Below are 17,947 nucleotides of genomic sequence, written 5' to 3' on the forward strand. Positions count from 1 at the left end.
TTCGTAATTTGGGGTCTTGAGCTCGTTATACTGGTGGATCAGTCTAAGAGTCAGGCATCGCTAGTAGCTTAATGGTACCACATGTATGCCTGTCATATCAGCGTCAGTGTATCGCGATGCACCAATTACGAAGGAGCGAATATCTTCCTCCTAATGGTTCTAGGTGAGCAGAGGTAAGTAGGTTCAAAGCAGCCTCCCATGCTAGAAACCATAGGGGGCTTTCCAAACTGGGAGACGACCCGTAACTAAAGTTGGTAACTATACAGTTCATCAGCCACAGATCCGGCAACTTCCAGCAAACTTGTGCCATACTGTGCGCAACGCCAAGCTCGCATCCGACACCGTCCTCAAGATCCTTCAAAATGAGGTGAGCATGCTGCGAAAACAACCATCAAAAAAGATCGAGCTGACTAGATTTTGGCTCCCATAGTCACCGTAAGGTTGGTTTTCTGTCATAGACACCTGGGCAGGCTCGAGACACTCATACTTTGTGATCTGTTCAGTACGAAGCCCCCCGCCATGGGTCACTCGGTTTCCTCCCCCGTAAACGTGCCGCACGCCACCGCGGCAAGGTCAAGTCCTTCCCCAGGGTGCGCGAGTTGAAGCATATTCGTCTAGGACTGGTCTAACAGCGCATCTACTTTAGGATGACCCCAAGAAGCCCGTTCATCTGACCGCCATGTTGGGTTACAAGGCTGGTATGACCCATGTTGTCCGTGACCTCGACCGTCCTGGTTCCAGTGCGTATTCTACCTAATTACCAGAGATTGTGGATCTGAAGAGACCGCAGAGATGCACAAACGCGAGGTTGTGGAGGCAGTAACAATCATAGAGACTCCTCCTATGATCGTTGTTGGTGTCGTTGGCTACGTCGAGACTCCCCGTGGCCTCCGCACTCTCACCACTGTCTGGGCATCCCATCTTTCAGACGAGATCAAGCGTCGCTTCTACAAGAACTGGTACCGCTCGAAGAAGAAGGCTTTCACCCGCTACGCTAAGAAGCACGCTGAGGACGGCGGCAAGTCCACCGCTCGTGAGCTCGAGCGCATCCGCAAATACTGTACCGTTGTCCGTGTCCTTGCCCACACCCAGATTCGCAAGACCGGTCTCAGCCAGAAGAAGGCACACCTCATGGAGATCCAGGTTAACGGTGGCTCCATCGCAGACAAGGTCGAGTTCTCGCAAGGCCTGTTTGAGAAGCCTGTGGAGGTTACTAGTCTTTTCGAGCAGGATGAGGTGATCGATGTTATTGCTGTCACGAAGGGTCACGGTTTCGAGGGTGTTACCCACCGTTGGGGTACCAAGAAGCTTCCTCGCAAGACTCACAAAGGTCTTCGCAAGGTCGCTTGTATTGGTGCATGGCATCCTTCGAAAGTCATGTTCTCCGTCGCACGTGCTGGTCAAAGTAAGTCACGTTGCTTTATTTTGTGGTATTGCGGTATCAAACAATCATGCAGACGGCTACCATCACCGTACGGAGCTCAATAAGAAGATTTACCGTATCGGCTCTGGCGAAGATAAGGCAAATGCTTCTACTGAGTCTGACATCACAAGCAAGACCATCACGCCTATGGGTGGCTTCCCCCATTACGGTATTGTGAAGAACGATTTCTTGATGCTCAAGGGCTCGATCCCTGGTACCAAGAAGCGTGTCATCACGCTCCGTAAGTCGCTCATGGTCCACACCTCGCGTCGGGACCTCGAGAAGGTGCAGCTCAAGTTCATCGATACCTCATCAAAGTTCGGCGTAAGTACAATGAGCTGTTTTTTGAAGGAATCATCTCACGTCTTGAATTCAGCATGGCTCGTTCCAAACCTTCGAGGAAAAGGCCGCGTTCCTGGGAACGCTCAAGGCCAGGGATTGATTGCATTTTTGACGTACTACTTAGGCATTATGTTTTTTTACATCTTTTCACGACTATCCATGCTATGCTCTAGTACCGCCAAATCAATGTGTCTGCATGCATGATGTTCTGGAGTGCATTGAATTTGTCTGTTTAATACATGGAGTATGTCCAAAGTATTGCAGGAGCACCTTGTTTTTAGCGCCCAAAGTCAAGACCCGAAAATTTTGAGTAGCTGCTTTTGGCACTTGCAACTTCCTCCGATCGAGCGCGTCAGTTACTGTACTGTCACCAGGTCTCTACCTGGTTCTTCCAGCATCTTCATTCAGTGCCAGTCGCGGTATGTACATGACACATGTAAATTACTGGGTAATGCTCATCATTACCACAGGATGACTGCACTGGATATTCATGCTTGCAGGCTCTACGTCGAGCATCAGATTGTCGCCTGCATCATCACAAATACCATGTTGGCTTCGTCAAGTTCAACAACCTTTCGCTCGGCGGCAGGCAACGTCTCACACTTTCCGGAACCATCGTCGTATCCATGCTGCTCGCAGGATGAAAGAAGGAGCTCCAGGAGCAGTGAGCTGCACTGTGAGCGAGCGCAAGGCAGACGACGCTCTCGTCAAGAATGTAACATTCGCGGATCTTTTGAACGCACCTACACATCAAACACGCGTTTTAAAACCGCATGGGCAGGATGGCTTGATGCCCCACGCGCCGCTCCCCACAGACGAGTCTCCGGACGTCGAGGCCATCCACATTCACGCTGGCGTCGGCTCAACTCACGGTCAACAAAACCCACATCATTATTACTCCAATCCTCACCGCACTGGCTATCAGGATCTCATAGACTCACTCGAAGAGACACCACCAGCCCGAATGAGGACGCGGCAAGAATTGTTGGACAGCTTAGAGGAAGCTACCTCGGTGGCAGATGGGTGGGATGCATACCACACCTTGACAATCATGTTCCCTCATCATATTCATCACCTCTCTGGAGCCCCCAAGATTCCTCAGCGTCACCTCCATCGTCTTGCCCGCCTTCTCGCCTCCACAAAACCTCGAACAAGAACACTTTTCTTACGGCTTTCTGCTGTTTTGACGATGCTACACCGGTCTGGTTTTCGCATCTACCTATGGGAGTGGAATGCCTTGCTAGACTGTGCAGGAAAGCGATGGCGGAAATGCAGCCTCGAAGACTACAAGGCAGCTGTGGAAGTTTTCAGTAAAATGACCGCGCAGTCCTCTGAGGACCCAGACGACGACGAAAAGCTGCCTGCAGAGCCCGACTTGGTGCGCGTACAACCCGATATCATTACATATACAACCCTCCTCTACATCGCCGGCCGCTCGCTTGACCCCAGCGCCATCCGTCACGCATCTAATCTGCTCAGAGCCTCAGGGCTACCACCAAACCGCATCACCCATCTATCATTGCTACACTACTATACACGAACAAAGCAATTGTCCGGCATTCGATCCACGCTGCAGAAGATGAGAGAGCAAGGCTTTGAGCCTGGTCTGGACGGGATCAACGCATGTATATGGGCCTATGGCCGGAATGGGCATGTGGATATCGCCTCAACCATTTACCGCGTGTTGCGCCACAATCTGCAGCCGGAGCTCGATGTGGGCGAATACGACATCGAGACAGCCGTCAAGTACCTGCTAGATGTGGAGGGCATCGCCATACGGGACGATATAATACCCGACGAGATCACATATACCTGCTTGATCCAAGCTTTTGCCTATCATGGGCAATTTATGAAAGCACTTAATGTATTTGTGGACATGCTTTCTACGCCTAATAGGGAACCGAAGGCTCCTATCGATCAGGCGACAGGTCAACCTTCGCTCTATCAGCCAACGCTTTCCGCTTTTCGGGGACTATTTCTCGGTTTCGCGCGGCATGCGCAGAAACCACTTTCCCTGAGAACCCCTCCCGGATCTTTATCTGAGCGGCTCCGCCCAATCCAGAAAAGTGATTGGAACCTCGATAATCTCCATCAGGTATTCAAGGCTTTTATGAATTTGCCTGCAGACGTTGAGCCGAGCGAGAGGCTTATCTACTGGATCTTGGTTTCTTTCGGCAAAGCCAGCGGAAATGATGGGGGAAAGCTGCGAAAGGTATTTTTACAGCTAGAACAGCGCTTTGGTGGCGGATGGGGCGGTCGAATAGACAAGTTTCGGAATGACATATTTGGCGAAAACGGGAGTGGTGGGCGGTTGCTGTAGACAATGCATCTATTCACGTACGGGTACATACAAATCCAACCCTAATATCTGTACAAGCTGCGACAATTTGATGATGATACATTGCAATAGTGATTGAAATCTAATCATGAGATCTCATCATCACCGTTGTCCCTCCTCCACTGGACGAACTCGTCCCAGCCAACCACACACTTCCTGCTCTGGTATCTTCGAAGTTTCACGGTCCTGAACGTCTCTTCCGTGATGGCGCCGTTCCATCCTGCCTTACGCATAGCGCTTTCCACAGCCTCAACCTTGTCCCAACCTTGGTCAGGCATGACATCTGGGAGATATGTGGCGGTCAGAGTGTCTCTGGAGTTGAATCGCGGCAGATAAGCTGACGAAGATAGAGGAGAAGGTGTACTCGAAGACGGTGGGTATAATGATGGGTTCGGGAAGCTAATGTAGATCCCGTGAGTGCCAACGGTCCAATCTAGATATGACGATGCGTCTTCGAAATCCGTCAAGAGGGATATTCTGGCCGCGCACGGCTGAATGGATCAGCATACATATGAAAGGCGAGATGCACTTACCCACATTCGAGAGACGGCAGCTCTCGACGTTCTATTTTCCGGAAACGAGAGTCTTTGAATGCACTGATCAATGCGTATTCTGCAAGACCTTCCCTAAGGGGTATAGCATCGAAGTTGCCGATGCAGCCCCTCAGTCTGGGTGATCTGCCTGAGCGGGATGACCTGGTATTCCACGTCACAAATAATGGACTAGAGAATGACAACTGTAGCACACATTCAGATTGGGACGGGTCATGATCTACTTACTATTTCTCGTCAGCGAAATTAGGTGAGATCGGCTCGCTGGATGTTAGGGAGCAGTACAATGCATCGAAAGCACGAAAACAGTGTTCCGGCGTGCAGACATTGTCGACCTTGTCTGCTTGATCTCCTTCCATTAGCTTGGAGGGAAGGAGGGACATGGTGGTCGAGGAACGAAACGGAGAGCACTGCAGAGTAGCTCACCTTAGTGCTTTCCTTTTTCGGTGTTCTCACCTGTGCCGCTTGCAGTCCAAATTACAACAGCAAAGGATTGCTTCCAAGATTGCTGAATGAGGTGACTATAGACACATGCACAAGTTGTATCTACTTAAGGTAGTATATGGTATGAGGAGATAATTCAGGAAGTGAATAATAGTATTGCAAACAGTGGTCCTGCGGCTCGGTGGTATGGGAGAACCTGTAGGAATCATAGAAAGTGGCATAAAGAACATAGCATCCTGTAGACGAAAGAAAACGAAAACAAGAGAACTTGGGATATCAGGTGTACGAGATTGATGTGACGGGAGAACGTGATGGACAATGAGTCGTGAGAATGGTATGCCGGGCCGGTAGGATGCGGATGAGTAGAAAGACAGCAGATAGCTGAGAAGTCTTGACACCTGGCAGGGACAAGATCACGAAGAACAGCAGCTCCAACCCCCTGAAGTGGAACGAGCCTTCTCTCGTGCCTCTTCTTCTTCGGCTTGGGCGGCCCAGGTGGGCGTGCTGATGGTCGATAAGAAGACACTATCACGTTTCTTGAGCTCATTTTCGCGCTCAATGATATCCTTACGCTCAATGATTGCGTTTATCAATGATTCGAAGAGCCCTTCGATACCTATAGGCAAATAGATGAATGAATGAAATCAAGATGGGGACCGAGCACACGTACCAAAGTCATCTTTAGCCGAGACCTCAAAAAGTTCCATCCCCTTGTGTAGTCCCCATTCTCCGTCATCGAGATCAAGGTCTTCCTCATCTTCATTGATACTATTGCTGCTGCTATCCGCAGCGTCATACCCTCCAGTATGCCGCCCAAAGTGTGAACCAAATCGTGATTGTGGGGAACGGGATGCCTCTGTTTTTGACCTGTTCAAGCTCTGACCTGTCGTCTTTGATTTCGGAAGGCCAGGACCAGTGTTGCATCGCTTGAGCGCAGACGAATGTGATGACTGACTAATGGCGGGATCCAAGTAGGACGCGCTGTGTGGTGGAGAAGACTTTATTGGGGGGTTGTTTAGAGGGACTGATCTGATGCTAGTAAAGGATGTGAATCTGGGGCGAATATAAGATAGCGTTGAAGGTGGTGGGGGTGGAGGGGGAGGAGGTGTTGGGGGGCGCGGTGGGGGAAACCAGGTGTGCAGCGATAGGCGGGCTAGATCAGATGTGACCTGTCTGTGATGATGGAGGTCGGCTTTGGAGCCAACGATATAAATGATGAGCTCTGGCGGACAATTTTTCTTCAACTCTGAAACGAGTGGCAGTAGTGTCAGAAAATAATCGCCAATACGAAATGTAGCGGTACGCACCAGCTAACCATCCCCGAATGTCCTCGAACGTAGCAGCATTCGTGATATCGTACAAGAGAAGGGCGGCATTTGCTCCGCGATAATACATGGGAGCCTGATTATTGGTAAACGCCTGAAGGGTAAGAGGTGAGAGTGAGTTCTTACCATGCTTCGAAATCGTTCCTGTCCTGCAGTGTCCCATAGTTGTAGTCGAACCTTCAAACCGTCGATATGAACTTTCTTGGTTACGAAGAAAGCCCCGGTCGTAGACGTCATGTTCCTGGGATCGAACCTGTTCTGAGTGTAGCGATGGAGGAGGCTGGTCTTGCCCACGCCTATGTTAATTCAGAACACGTCAGTGAACCCATGACCTTGGATTGGTTGGTCCGAACAACGAACCTGTATTGCCCATGACCACAATTTTGGCATCTATCCCATGTTCATACCTGGACTTTGAGTACGGGTCCATGCGTGGATATTCCGCCATTCAGAACGACGTTAAAGGTGAGTAGGGAATGCCACAAAGGGCGGGAGGAAGAGGAAAGAGGGAAGATGACTAGCGACGGAAGCAAGAAGAAGACAATGAAATGAATCAATCGAAAACGACACTGGAGACGCGACACAGAAACCACGTGCCGAAATCACGCCGAGCCTGCTTAGCTGCTACGAGCGCTCACAAGAGCCTTTTCAAATAAACCGGGTATTAGTTCGCAAGCGATTTGCAAACGATCTAACACTGCGTAGCCAGCGGACCATTCCAACTGTCAGGCGGATTCGCTCAGGTTACTCAGTGCTGCAGTGCTTCCGGTATTATCACAGCACATAGCCCAAACAAGACATAAGCAGGATGTCCTTATTTTTGTCGGAGAATGCAGGGAACCGGAACATGTGTCATGAATGAATAGAGATATCGTAATCTACTCTTGGTTTGCAGGGGGGAACTCAAATGTCACATCCTTGCCCGTCAAACGGCGGTATACCGAAGAGAACGAGTCCAGCTTGTACTCAAGCGATGTCGCATCTTTAGGGTCAAGGATGCTGCAATATCATTCAGTATCACGACAATACATCGTAAAGCACGCCACTTACACTTTCAAAAGTTTTGATCCGTCAACAGACACGCGAGTCCTCTTGCCAACAATCTCGGTCGGGAACACAAGGTCCTCCAGGATCTTCTCGTGTACGTTGGTGAGTGTACGAGAGCGGGGTCTCTTTTGCTTCACCCGCGAGTTACGGGTGGGCTTGCTCAGCATCCGACGCTGAGCCACGAAAACGACGTGGCGGTCAGAGAATTTCTTCTCCAGCTCACGGGTGAGTCTGCGAGATGGGAGACCGATTACAATGGCGCCTTCCCACTAAGACAACCGTCCTCACCTCTGCTGCACCTTGTGGAACGCCTTCAGTTGGGGAACGGGAACGAACACGACGATAGCCTTCTTTCCACCTCGTACATCAACTTCACGGGCAGCGGAAATCTGCAGAGCACGGAGCTCAGTCTTGAGTTCAGGGACATTGTTCTCGAGGTCGATTAGAGCCTGAGCGACGGAAACCTCGGTCTCATCGGGGGAGGTGGTTGGTGCATTTGCAGAACGGAGAATCTTGTGGGTGACAGACATGACTGGAATATGAGGCCCTGTAGTAGATGATCCTATCGTCAGCATCCATTCCTCATGACTTGCATCCACCCAATCAAAGTGATTCAACCGCAATTTTTGCTCAGCAGCTCGATGTGCATATCCATCCTGCACCATTGATCATCATAACATGCAGCAATTCGTACTCACCGAGCTTGACGCCTTTGTCGATGTCTTTTTTGCGATGAGTCTTACCGTATGGTGTCTGGCTATCGCGCCAAACAGTGACCAACACATTTGTGTGCACGTGGTGCATTTTGCTTCTCAATGTGGAAACACCCCTGTTCATTGCACTATGCGGATATGTGTCTAGCTGTCTCGTGTCCGCTTGAATTCCTCTACCCAATTTTGCTCTACCTCTCCTTTTGGAACAACAACAAACGTCAAGCACCCGTCTTTCAACTCTAATCCATCGTCAGGTTCCCCTTCTTTTGCCTTGGCCGCATTGCACACGTCCCTCAATGACATCTTCTTGCCAACTTTGAGCAGGCGCTTCCTTCTGGTTATTGCGTAAACCACTAGGGTATTCGCAACGTACTGCCCGGCTTTATCCCAGAGAGGTGCAGGCGCCTGCGGCGGAAACATCTGATAAATATGAGTAGAAAAGGTGGTATCTTCGACAAAATGCGCTATGACGTCCGAAGTCGCATATTGTGGATACAAGAAGAACACGGGGATTATCAACGTCGTTCCTTCAGGGTCCTCCGGGTCAAAATGAGGCTCGTATGGGTTTTCTGATGACCCTTTCGGGTTGTAGACGGCAAACAAATGTCGTTCCTGAAGCATGGTCAGACGACCGGTGACGAAACTGAGATAGAACGTACCTTGAACGCCACCTGCAGGAGTTTCTTCTCTCTTTGTTCTCTATGTATTCGTTCCTGTTTTTCGCTCTCTTTGCGGCTCTTCTCTGCCTTCGCTTTGGCGGAACGATCGCGGGCTGATTTGACCCCTTGGTTGTCTGGGTCATACTCCAGGCATCTCTCGCAGCAATCGAGGGACTCTTCAAAGCGCTCCAGCGCGAATAACGCCATAGCAGAGCGGTAATAGGCTTTTGAAGACTTCGTGTTCAGGGTGAGTGCCTTCGAGCAGTCTCGGAGCACGGAACCATAGTTCTCTTCGAAATGGTCAGATCCTTGTTATCAAGCCAGTTGCCCAATTTCTCACTTAATTCAAGGTTGCATGCGGCACGATTGCATAAGAGAGCTTCGTGCAACACAATATCAGATGGCTTGGCATCAATTCCCTGCGTGTAGAAGCTGATTGCTTCTCGATGGCGTTTTCCCTTGAAGTAGTCGTTTCCTTGCTCTTTGAAATTTTGAGCGATCTCTTGAAGAAGCTTGATTCACCAGGGGTTACGGGAGAGAAGAGTAGGTTCTCACCCACCATCTGGCGTTCCTTCGAAGGCGAGGCTTTGTAAGGCTTGAATCACAGGGTCATCGGATTCTTCTGAGGGTAGAGATTTCATAAAGAGCGGGGTGCTTTGCAGAGCATTTAGCTTCTCTTCGAAAGAGGACTCTGCCGGCTGTGGTAATATGGCAGCCATTTTCTTGCCAGTAAGCGCGGAGTTGGCCCCTTACTAGGCGTAGTGGTGAACCAAGGCTTTAAGCAAAAGCGTTGAGTGTTGGTTGAGTGACAAACAAAGTGACGATATCGATCAATTGCAATGAGATCCTGATTAGATCATTTGGACCAAGGAGATATCTAACCGATCACCACCTGACCAAAACCAGGCTCAGGCGCTCAACCTTTGGACGCTGAAGCCTTCATGGCAGCGACCAAAGTACGAGGGTTGGTGGCTGCGCTGAACTCAACGGGGCGGTTCGAGTACAAGGTAAGACAGAAAATATCAAGTTTCTTGGAGTCTCTTACACCTGGACCACCTTCATCCAGAGTCCAGATGCAGTGGTGGACTTCCTGGTCGTAGGCGGAGGTCCGTCCCGTGCAATCTTCAGGTTTGCAATTCTAGCGCTGATGCTTATCTACGGCTAGGTGTTGTAGGCTTGGCGGTTGCCCAGCGACTATCTGAGCGTTTCCCGACGAAATCAACATACCTAGTTGAGAGACACCCGCATGCTGGCGAAGAGACAAGGCGAGCGAAATGGTTACTATCTTATATGCTCCACGCTGACGTGAGTGGATAGCTCTCGCAACTCAGAAGTTGTACACGCTGGTGAGCTAACACCTTGTGACGTGCGACTGTGTTCGTGCGTGCTGACATTGGGGCTTTCCAGGACTGTACTATCCTCCAGAGTCGCTCAAGACGCAGCTATGTTTGCGAGGCAGGCACCTCATGTACGAGCGCTGCGACAAATATAATATTCCCTACCGAAAGACTGGCAAACTCGTAGTTGCACACGAGCACCAGCGCGCGTACGTCGAGAGCCTCTTCGCAAAGGCCAGACAATTACCATGGCCGAAGCACTCGCCGTCTCATGATGGTGAAGACCAAGTCCTTCCCGTCTCGCTTATAAGCGGCGCGCAAGCACGCGAACTTGAGCCAGACCTTTCACCGGACATAACTGCTGCGTTGTGGAGTCCAGAGACAGGCATTGTCGACTCTCATTCTTTCATGGAAAGCCTAGAAAAGGATATATCAGAATCAGAAGGAGGCGAGCTGGTATTTTCCACTCGAGTCGTTCGTGTAGACCCGTACAAGAGCGAAGAGTCTTCCGGGCTGAGCCCAGAAGAGGGCTGGGTAGTTCAAACTGTCACCGAGAATGCCGAGCAAGGGGATTCTTTGCTCGCCCGCACCTTGATCAACGCGTCTGGTCTCTCTGCCAATCTCATTCCAAATTCCTTGCTGCCCGAGGCATCACGCATACCCATGTTCTTCGCCAGGGGCTCATACGCAGCTTACAGCGGACCAGGCATATCTCGAATTAATCGGCTCATATACCCATGCCCTGAAACCGGTCCGAACAAGCACGCATTCCAATCGCTCGGAACGCATCTGACCCTTGACCTGCAAGGCAAATTGCGCTTTGGGCCAGACCTGGAGTGGATATCACCGCCCTCCGACGCATCAGAATACGATTTTAATGAGGAGAATGCGGACTTTTGGCGGAATCATCTCACACCCAGCGATTCCAGGCTGGAAGAGATGTACAGAGCGGTAACTGAATATCTTCCAGGGGTATCATTTGATGGATTCAGACCTGACTATGTTGGAGTCCGTCCCAAGTTGGTGCTATCTGGCTTCCAGGACTTTGCTATTCGGAAGGACTATGCTGATGGAAGTGGGAGAGGACTTATGGTTAGCTTGATGGGCATTGAGAGTCCCGGCCTGACGTCTAGCCTTGCTATCGCTGAACACATCGTAGATGATGTCATTGAGCCAGAACATATCTCACAGTAGAAGGTAGTGATATATATAGTCACTTGGCTCCATAACAAGTGGTCTATGGACGCGCCTCGCCTCGCGTTATAACCTTCGGCTCCCAAGCTTCAATCTTGGGCTTCACCGTGTTATACGACCGATAGGCACCTCTCGTACCCGTCAGGTTCTCAACCCAGGGCTGCTCTGCAATTAGACTGCGAAAGAATGGTACATGGAAATCACATACCGTTTTCCATGGCGGGGACATGTTCTGCATGACTGCGTCCTCGGTGGGTGGTTGTAAGCGGATGTGCGATAGCCACGAATGCCATTCAGCCGGGACCTGGGTAGCGTTGTGGTTATGCTAGAAACAGTACACGGTTATGCCCGCTTCCATTCAATTAGAGACCGAAATAACATACTTGAGCAAAGTCTACCCATCTATGACGCCCTTATAACAATGTTCCAGATCAAACTGAAATTCAACAAATGGACGCATCACGCACCTGGAATTTCATCGTCCGGGTTCAGGTTTTCAAAGTACTTGTTACCGAACCTGTCCGAGCGGTCAAAGTCTGCCAAGGATTGTGTAACGAGTACCTACTGGTCGGTTCCGATGAGCGTGCCGGCTTTCGCGTCTCCAATGTACTGCAATTGATGCCACCATTGTTTGATCCCTGTTCTGCGGATGTTCCGCACATAACGAATGAAGGACATGTCGGTGAACTGATGAGAAGGTCTATTTGGTCGTGCTTGGTTCCAACTGTTTCAATGCAGGTTACGTAAGGAATGATTGTCCCTCCGGGGTCGATCGTATTTACCGTCGGACGGGTCACGGGAGGGGAATCTACACAAACCTGCTATCGGGACGAAGGACGTGCTATTACTGGGATCATAGGGTGTACACCGGTATGTATACAACAACCATACTACTCGTAACAACAAACACGGAAGACAACTGCTACATTTGCCCAACACAGATAAAAAGAAATCAGAGGTGGAGATATAAAGGAGAGGAAGAACGAAGACCAATACAATAAAAAAAACTAAAATATAACTTGATACTTCCACAACAACAAACGAAACAAAAAATCAACACACAACAGTCCGTCCGTCATCATTCAGCGTACAAAACGTGCTTCTCCGTGCTATCCAACCACTCTCGCAAATCTCTGTCGTCGTCGATGCCGATGAACTCGTTGCTGATACTATTGCGATATCGAAGATTAAGAACGTTGCCACCTAATCGAGCTTGGACCTTTTCCAGCAGTTCAGCGTGTGTCACACGAGGATGTACACGAATGGCGATCAGGTCATCAGTGACGCGATCAAATATCTTGATCTTGACGAAGGCTGTCTGGGGGTTGCCCGCGGACATTGGAGGCGCATTCATATTAGTGGCGTTTGATAAGGAACGAGATCGGGAAGACATAGCGATAGATGGCTGTGATGAACTGGGAGATGATGGTGATGAAGCGGCGTGTTCTGGCCAAGCGGAGTTTGAAGCAAAGGATGTTCGAGAGTAGGCGCTTGCACGAGAAGTGTCAACATGTGGATATGAAGGAGAAGAGCCTCCATTTTGTTTGGACCGGGACCCCGCGCGATGATGTGATGTCACTGAATTAGGCTGTCGATGAGCCCGAGGGGTTGCGCTGGATTGTGAGTCACGAGATGTAATGTGAGTAGGGGGCGTGTGGTCCTCTCCATAGTCCGAGCCTTCGCTTCGATCGTCTCTGTCCGAAAGTTTCATCTCCCCAAGCGTATCGCGAACCTCCTCCTCAAATTCCTGTGTCACAGGTGCATGCTGTTGTTCTGCTGTGGCTTCTTCGGCAAAGAGTGCCCTGACCTCGTCATATCGGGGGTCAATATCGTGTTCCACGTCTCCAGGTTTCAGCGATAAAAATTCCCGCACGAGCTGATGTTCAAGGACATAGCTTGTGCCAGCCATATTTAGGGCACACAGCTTGTGGAGATACTCGTCAAGTTCTTCCCGTCGGGCAGCAGTGACCTCGTCATCGACATTTTCCGCGGGACCAGGCATGAATGGAAGTATCCGGATAGAGTCCGGTTCTCTGCCAGCTTCGCGAGGGAAGGCCTGCAAGAGGTTCACTTGGAAATCGAAGAAGTCATTATACACTCGGAATAGGACGAGTTGCTTGGCTTTTGGAAGAACGTGCGGATCGTGTGGGTCATAAGGTTGGTAGATGGCGTCTGTGCGGAACCAGTACTCGTCCATTTCATAGTGGAATGAGACGACGTCGGCAGATAATAGGATGCCCTCAGGTAAAAATACGGGGGAGGGAGCACGGGGAGGTGGGGCAGATTCCTGCTGGGTGCTGGAACGTTGCTGAGAGTATGAATTATTGGATGGTTCTTCTATGACGCCGAGTGATATGCTATTTGCTTTATAGTTGAATACGGCCTTCTTCCATTCTTCCACACCTGGTAGTTCTCCACTGTCGATCAGAGCGTCGACATTCTCTATTGGGCGATTTGTTGCAGGGTTACGGACTTCCACAAAAGAAGCGGGGATCAAACCTGGCCGACCAAGTCGGCCAATGGGTTTGGCAACAAACCATTCGCGGTTTGACTGGGCAACTACGGTTATGCAATCACCGGACTTTGCGTCAAGTTCGTCCGCACGTTCCGCAATGAAGTCATGAAGAACTATGGCGAAGAATGCAGGTGTTTTTGGGGACCTCGGAGGTGAAGTTGGACTAGTAGGGATGGTTGGACTATTTACGGCGACGCTGATATGAGAAGTGCGTATACTGTGGAAGAAGAGGCTGTTAACGTGAATATAAGTAAAATTAGGATAGTACTCACGCTGGGCTCTTGCAAAACTCTTCGAACATAGATTTTGGGACTAAACCTCTAGCACCGGTAACGGGATTATGTGCCTCATACCAATCCCCCTGAGTTTCTATATTTCCTGTGACATAGAAAAAGTCTCCCTTTTGAAAAGGAAGCTGCTGAGGACCCTCTGGCCTATATGATGCGATTGCACGAATTACTTTTTGAGGAGGAAGAGAAGAGTTCTGAGGTTTAGATATAGAGGGTAAGGGGAGAGGGGTAGAGATTTCAAGGCGGTGAGTATCTCGGTTTCCGTTGAGCGATTTACGTAGGGATTTCATCATGGAGGAGCATAAGAAGCTAACAAGAGACGGAGCAGACAACAGCAGTTGAGGGGAGAAACCAATTGAAATACATGATTCGTCCACTCAAAGCTTTTGTCGATGTCCTCTTTCGGGTCACTTTCCCAGGCTGATCAAACAATGGACCCCGGAAACCAGTGACCTATTGTCCAATGTCCTGTGTCCGCAGCAGTAACGGGTCCAGTTATTTTCATCAGTGATGCGGTAGTTGATCACTCTCACAGTCTTACTTTGAAGCAAGTCTTTCACAATGCTTGCTAGCTTGAGCTCGCTTCCAATGGACCAAGTATAATTTTTTCTGTCAAGTTCCATGCCGTGGTTATGTAATCTTTGAGCCAAATAAATGTCAATTTTACGACCCCCCCAAACATAGATCCAGCAACTTGGCTGATATTCCATATTTCCATTCACTTGAGTTTGCTCTATCATGGCGGCCAGAAAGCTGCAAAGTATGTTTCTTTTAGCATTTGCGTCCTAATTCATTCAATTTTATATTATCTTTCATAGCCGAAATCGACCGCACACTAAAGAAGGTCGGCGAAGGCGTCGAGGTCTTCGAAAGCATATATGAGAAGATGCAGGCCTCTACAAACCAGACGCAGAAGGAGAAACTGGAGACCGACTTGAAAACTCAAATAAAGAAGCTCCAGCGGTTACGCGACCAGATCAAGGCTTGGGTAGCAAGCAACGACATCAAAGACAAGTCCGCCCTCTTGGAGAACCGGAGACTAATAGAAACCGTGCGTTACCGTCTCTCCATCTCGTCCTATGACGCGCTTTCCCATTCCGAAACACTCCCCGACCTTTATTGACTCATTCGTGTATACAGCAAATGGAGAAGTTCAAGGCGTGCGAGAAGGAAATGAAGACAAAGGCATTCTCCAAAGAGGGTCTCATACAGTCGGCCAAGCTCGATCCTAAAGCCCAAGAGAAGCTTGAGGTCACGACGTGGCTTCAGTCTCAGGTCGAAGATCTTTTGTTGCAAGTAGAACAAGCAGAAGCGGAAATTGAGACACTTCAAGTCGGCGGCGGCAAGAAACGCGGAAAGGGTAGTTCATCATCTGCTGGTCGTCTGGAAGATCTTGAACACCTCAACGAACGTCGAAAATGGCACGTAAACCGACTCGAACTCATCCTTCGTCTCCTGGACAATGGTTCTTTGACCACGGATCGTGTACAGGCTCTCAAGGAAGATGTACAATATTTCGTGGAAAGCAACACGGTTCGTTGCGCAGCAGTATGTTCTACTTTGAGACCTTTTAAGGCGTTTTCTGGGTGCAGGACGAGGACTTCAATGAATATGAGGGCATATACGACGAACTCAATCTTGAAGAAGAGGAGGAACAGTTCGGTCTGGCAAATGATGAGGACGAAGATAGCGATGAGTCAGATTTTGCAAGTGATGGTATGTATTCGCTGGCTATACGCTTCTATAAAACTGATTTTGGTAGACCTTCCTCCACGAACGCCGAGCAAGCGACATGAGAAGGATGAAGAAAGTGTTGCGAGCAGTAAACGCGATGAAAGTCCCGTGCAAAAGAAGGCTGGGGTAACACTTCAATTGCGGAGTACGTTTTGGTTCATATGTTGCTACTACGACTTACAAGGTACTACCAGAACCGTCAATAGCAACAGAAGGTCTGTCTGTGTTTCTTAGTCTTGAATGGTTCACTCAAAGCTTGTCCTAAAAGTCAAACCACCGCCAAATCCAAATTTTGCACAACAGCCAATGGCGAGCATTCTACGAGCTAATTTGCAACCGGCAACCCCACGGCCGCCAGCGCTTCCACCGATACGCTATGCCGCTGCCGCCGCCGCCGCCGTCACTCCGCAATCTTCTCAACAGAATGGCGCATTGCCCCCAACGCCCTCGACATCACAACCCATTCCACCCGCGCAGCCGACGAATTTCTCTGAAGCAACGACATCTACCCTTTCGATAACGCCGTCGGCCTCGCAAAGTGCCATGCAAGATTCGCAATTCACGTCCTCGCCAAGCTTGACACATCCATCAGTCACGAGTCCAATGCTGTCATCTGCTGCATCCCATCAACAGGACGGGTCATTCTATTCTGGACAGGATTCACCAGCAATATCAGAAGCTGTTCCAAGCTCTATAAGCGGTCCTGCGGCTACATCATCGCCACAGCGCCAACAGAAAGGTATGTTTTTGTGCCAAGAGCACGAGGACATAGGTAATTCTTGTTTAGAACCTGCACCATCACCTCTCCTCGCAAGGGCGCCTTCACCTGTTGCACCGGTAAGTGTTTACTGGTATTGCGCACGCGATGAAAATTCATGAAACGTAAACAGCCACCAGTATCAGTATCAACAGTGCCACAATTCCAACCGGTCACCAACGGAGCCTCGCAGCTTACTCAACCACCCACGCAGTTGCCTCCGTCAGCATCATCGCCACTGCCTCAACAGATACACCAGGTCAACATTGCTCCATCATCACTTCCCACTCCACCTGCAAGTTCGACGTCTGTAGTGCAGCAGGCGCAACAGTATCCCCCGGGTATAAAGGTCCCACAGACTGTAGAACAGCAACCGACCCCAATACAAGCTGTCCAGCAGCCCATTGGGGGTTCCCAAAGGCCTTCTTCAACGGCGCCAGCTCAGCAACCGCCGCATCCTCCTTCCCGTCCAGCTGCTTCAGGCACATTCCCTGGCTCTCTGTCAGACCTTGTGGCATCGTTCGAAACAGTCAAGCAGAAAGGTTTGTCTTTTGGACACTGTCCTCGTATCAAAATCCTGACGGATAACCAGCTCCTCATCGCATGACAAACCTCGGGGAGGTGCATAAACTCCTTGAGGGCGGTTACTCAAATGTCCCACAACCGCAGGATACCGAGAAGTATGACGTTTTGATTCAAGTATATTCAATAGGGGCTAATGAGTTGTGCATCTAGACCCAAGTACTATGTGCCACGGAATCCTTTTGCCACCGCAGCATTTTATCCTCAAACTCCGCATCCTATTCTGAGCACCCCAGGCATATTTTCCCAGATAGACGTGGAAACTCTCTTCTATGTCTTCTACTACCTTCCGGGGACATACCAGCAGTACGAGAGTAATCTTACGTTCAATGGAAATCACTCACGTTAATGACAGATACATGGCTGCTAAGGAGTTGAAGCGCCAATCGTGGCGATTCCATGTCAAATATATGACGTGGTTCCAGCGGCACTCGGAGCCGCAGGCCATAACAGAAGAATACGAGCAAGGCGTGTATGTTTACTTTGATTGGGAAGGATCATGGTGTCAGCGCAAGAAAAGCGATTTCCGGTTTGAATATCGTTATCTTTCGGAGGATTGAAGGAATTTCTCCCCTATTCAGTCCCTGTTATCCCAGTTTTTTTTTTGTTGTCATGCTCCCGCCGTGACCTTATGTATCGCCATAGGCGCCACTGGACAGTTTTGCCAATCACATTCGTACTAACTTGCAACCCTAT

At 49.8% G+C, this 17,947-nt stretch overlaps 9 protein-coding genes across 9 annotated transcripts; 4 read left to right on the top strand and 5 right to left on the bottom strand.

Annotated features, from left to right (window-relative positions):
* Positions 1-298: 298 nt before the first annotated feature.
* DEU56DRAFT_784143 (ribosomal protein L3-domain-containing protein) lies at positions 299-2,051 on the top strand. Its single transcript, XM_041352197.1, has 7 exons — positions 299-367; positions 431-440; positions 504-590; positions 647-740; positions 791-1,405; positions 1,458-1,747; positions 1,800-2,051. The coding sequence occupies exons 1-7, from the start codon at positions 363-365 to the stop codon at positions 1,863-1,865; spliced, it is 1,167 nt and encodes a 388-aa protein (XP_041212066.1). The 5' UTR covers positions 299-362; the 3' UTR covers positions 1,866-2,051.
* A 45-nt stretch (positions 2,052-2,096) lies between these two features.
* DEU56DRAFT_882144 (uncharacterized protein) lies at positions 2,097-4,085 on the top strand (the record flags this gene model as incomplete). Its single annotated transcript, XM_041356120.1, has 2 exons — positions 2,097-2,184; positions 2,236-4,085. The coding sequence occupies exon 2, from the start codon at positions 2,256-2,258 to the stop codon at positions 4,083-4,085; it is 1,830 nt and encodes a 609-aa protein (XP_041212067.1). The 5' UTR covers positions 2,097-2,184; positions 2,236-2,255.
* Positions 4,078-5,133, bottom strand: DEU56DRAFT_784149 (alport syndrome). The gene is made up of 3 exons (XM_041352198.1): positions 4,883-5,133; positions 4,637-4,825; positions 4,078-4,580 (listed from the first exon to the last, which is right to left on the bottom strand). The coding sequence occupies exons 1-3, from the start codon at positions 5,035-5,037 to the stop codon at positions 4,190-4,192; spliced, it is 735 nt and encodes a 244-aa protein (XP_041212068.1). The 5' UTR covers positions 5,038-5,133; the 3' UTR covers positions 4,078-4,189.
* A 378-nt stretch (positions 5,134-5,511) lies between these two features.
* Positions 5,512-6,853, bottom strand: DEU56DRAFT_730182 (P-loop containing nucleoside triphosphate hydrolase protein; the record flags this gene model as incomplete). The annotated part of the gene is made up of 5 exons (XM_041348149.1): positions 5,512-5,714; positions 5,769-6,344; positions 6,406-6,499; positions 6,550-6,719; positions 6,784-6,853. The coding sequence occupies 5 exons, from the start codon at positions 6,851-6,853 to the stop codon at positions 5,512-5,514; spliced, it is 1,113 nt and encodes a 370-aa protein (XP_041212069.1).
* Positions 6,854-7,146: 293 nt separating this feature from the next.
* Positions 7,147-9,649, bottom strand: DEU56DRAFT_899368 (40S ribosomal protein S7). Its single transcript, XM_041356482.1, has 8 exons — positions 9,402-9,649; positions 9,183-9,344; positions 8,843-9,132; positions 8,401-8,795; positions 8,169-8,380; positions 7,759-8,017; positions 7,474-7,701; positions 7,147-7,422 (listed from the first exon to the last, which is right to left on the bottom strand). Exons 1-8 carry the CDS (start codon positions 9,559-9,561, stop codon positions 7,302-7,304), a joined length of 1,827 nt encoding a protein of 608 aa, XP_041212070.1. The 5' UTR covers positions 9,562-9,649; the 3' UTR covers positions 7,147-7,301.
* A 134-nt stretch (positions 9,650-9,783) lies between these two features.
* On the top strand, positions 9,784-11,517 carry DEU56DRAFT_928255 (pyridine nucleotide disulfide oxidoreductase-like protein; the record flags this gene model as incomplete). The annotated part of the gene is made up of 5 exons (XM_041358629.1): positions 9,784-9,849; positions 9,909-9,948; positions 10,008-10,107; positions 10,160-10,188; positions 10,250-11,517. The coding sequence occupies 5 exons, from the start codon at positions 9,784-9,786 to the stop codon at positions 11,371-11,373; spliced, it is 1,359 nt and encodes a 452-aa protein (XP_041212071.1). The 3' UTR covers positions 11,374-11,517.
* On the bottom strand, positions 11,394-12,104 carry DEU56DRAFT_110368 (NDUFA12-domain-containing protein). Its single transcript, XM_041344598.1, has 5 exons — positions 11,939-12,104; positions 11,841-11,890; positions 11,757-11,785; positions 11,582-11,698; positions 11,394-11,533 (listed from the first exon to the last, which is right to left on the bottom strand). Exons 1-5 carry the CDS (start codon positions 12,049-12,051, stop codon positions 11,417-11,419), a joined length of 426 nt encoding a protein of 141 aa, XP_041212072.1. The 5' UTR covers positions 12,052-12,104; the 3' UTR covers positions 11,394-11,416.
* A 347-nt stretch (positions 12,105-12,451) lies between these two features.
* On the bottom strand, positions 12,452-14,468 carry DEU56DRAFT_869766 (uncharacterized protein; the record flags this gene model as incomplete). Its single annotated transcript, XM_041355582.1, has 2 exons — positions 12,452-14,105; positions 14,161-14,468. 2 exons carry the CDS (start codon positions 14,466-14,468, stop codon positions 12,452-12,454), a joined length of 1,962 nt encoding a protein of 653 aa, XP_041212073.1.
* A 403-nt stretch (positions 14,469-14,871) lies between these two features.
* On the top strand, positions 14,872-17,946 carry DEU56DRAFT_784164 (Not1 N-terminal domain, CCR4-Not complex component-domain-containing protein). Its single transcript, XM_041352199.1, has 12 exons — positions 14,872-14,938; positions 14,997-15,229; positions 15,319-15,711; positions 15,771-15,894; positions 15,941-16,057; positions 16,107-16,127; positions 16,181-16,651; positions 16,700-16,749; positions 16,803-17,211; positions 17,262-17,349; positions 17,405-17,557; positions 17,607-17,946. The coding sequence occupies exons 1-12, from the start codon at positions 14,917-14,919 to the stop codon at positions 17,809-17,811; spliced, it is 2,286 nt and encodes a 761-aa protein (XP_041212074.1). The 5' UTR covers positions 14,872-14,916; the 3' UTR covers positions 17,812-17,946.
* The last annotated feature ends 1 nt before the right edge of the window (position 17,947 follows it).

The sequence above is a fragment of the Suillus clintonianus genome (genome assembly GCF_016758775.1).
Source record: "Suillus clintonianus strain FC179 chromosome Unknown DEU56scaffold_13, whole genome shotgun sequence".
Lineage (NCBI taxonomy): Eukaryota > Fungi > Basidiomycota > Agaricomycetes > Boletales > Suillaceae > Suillus > Suillus clintonianus.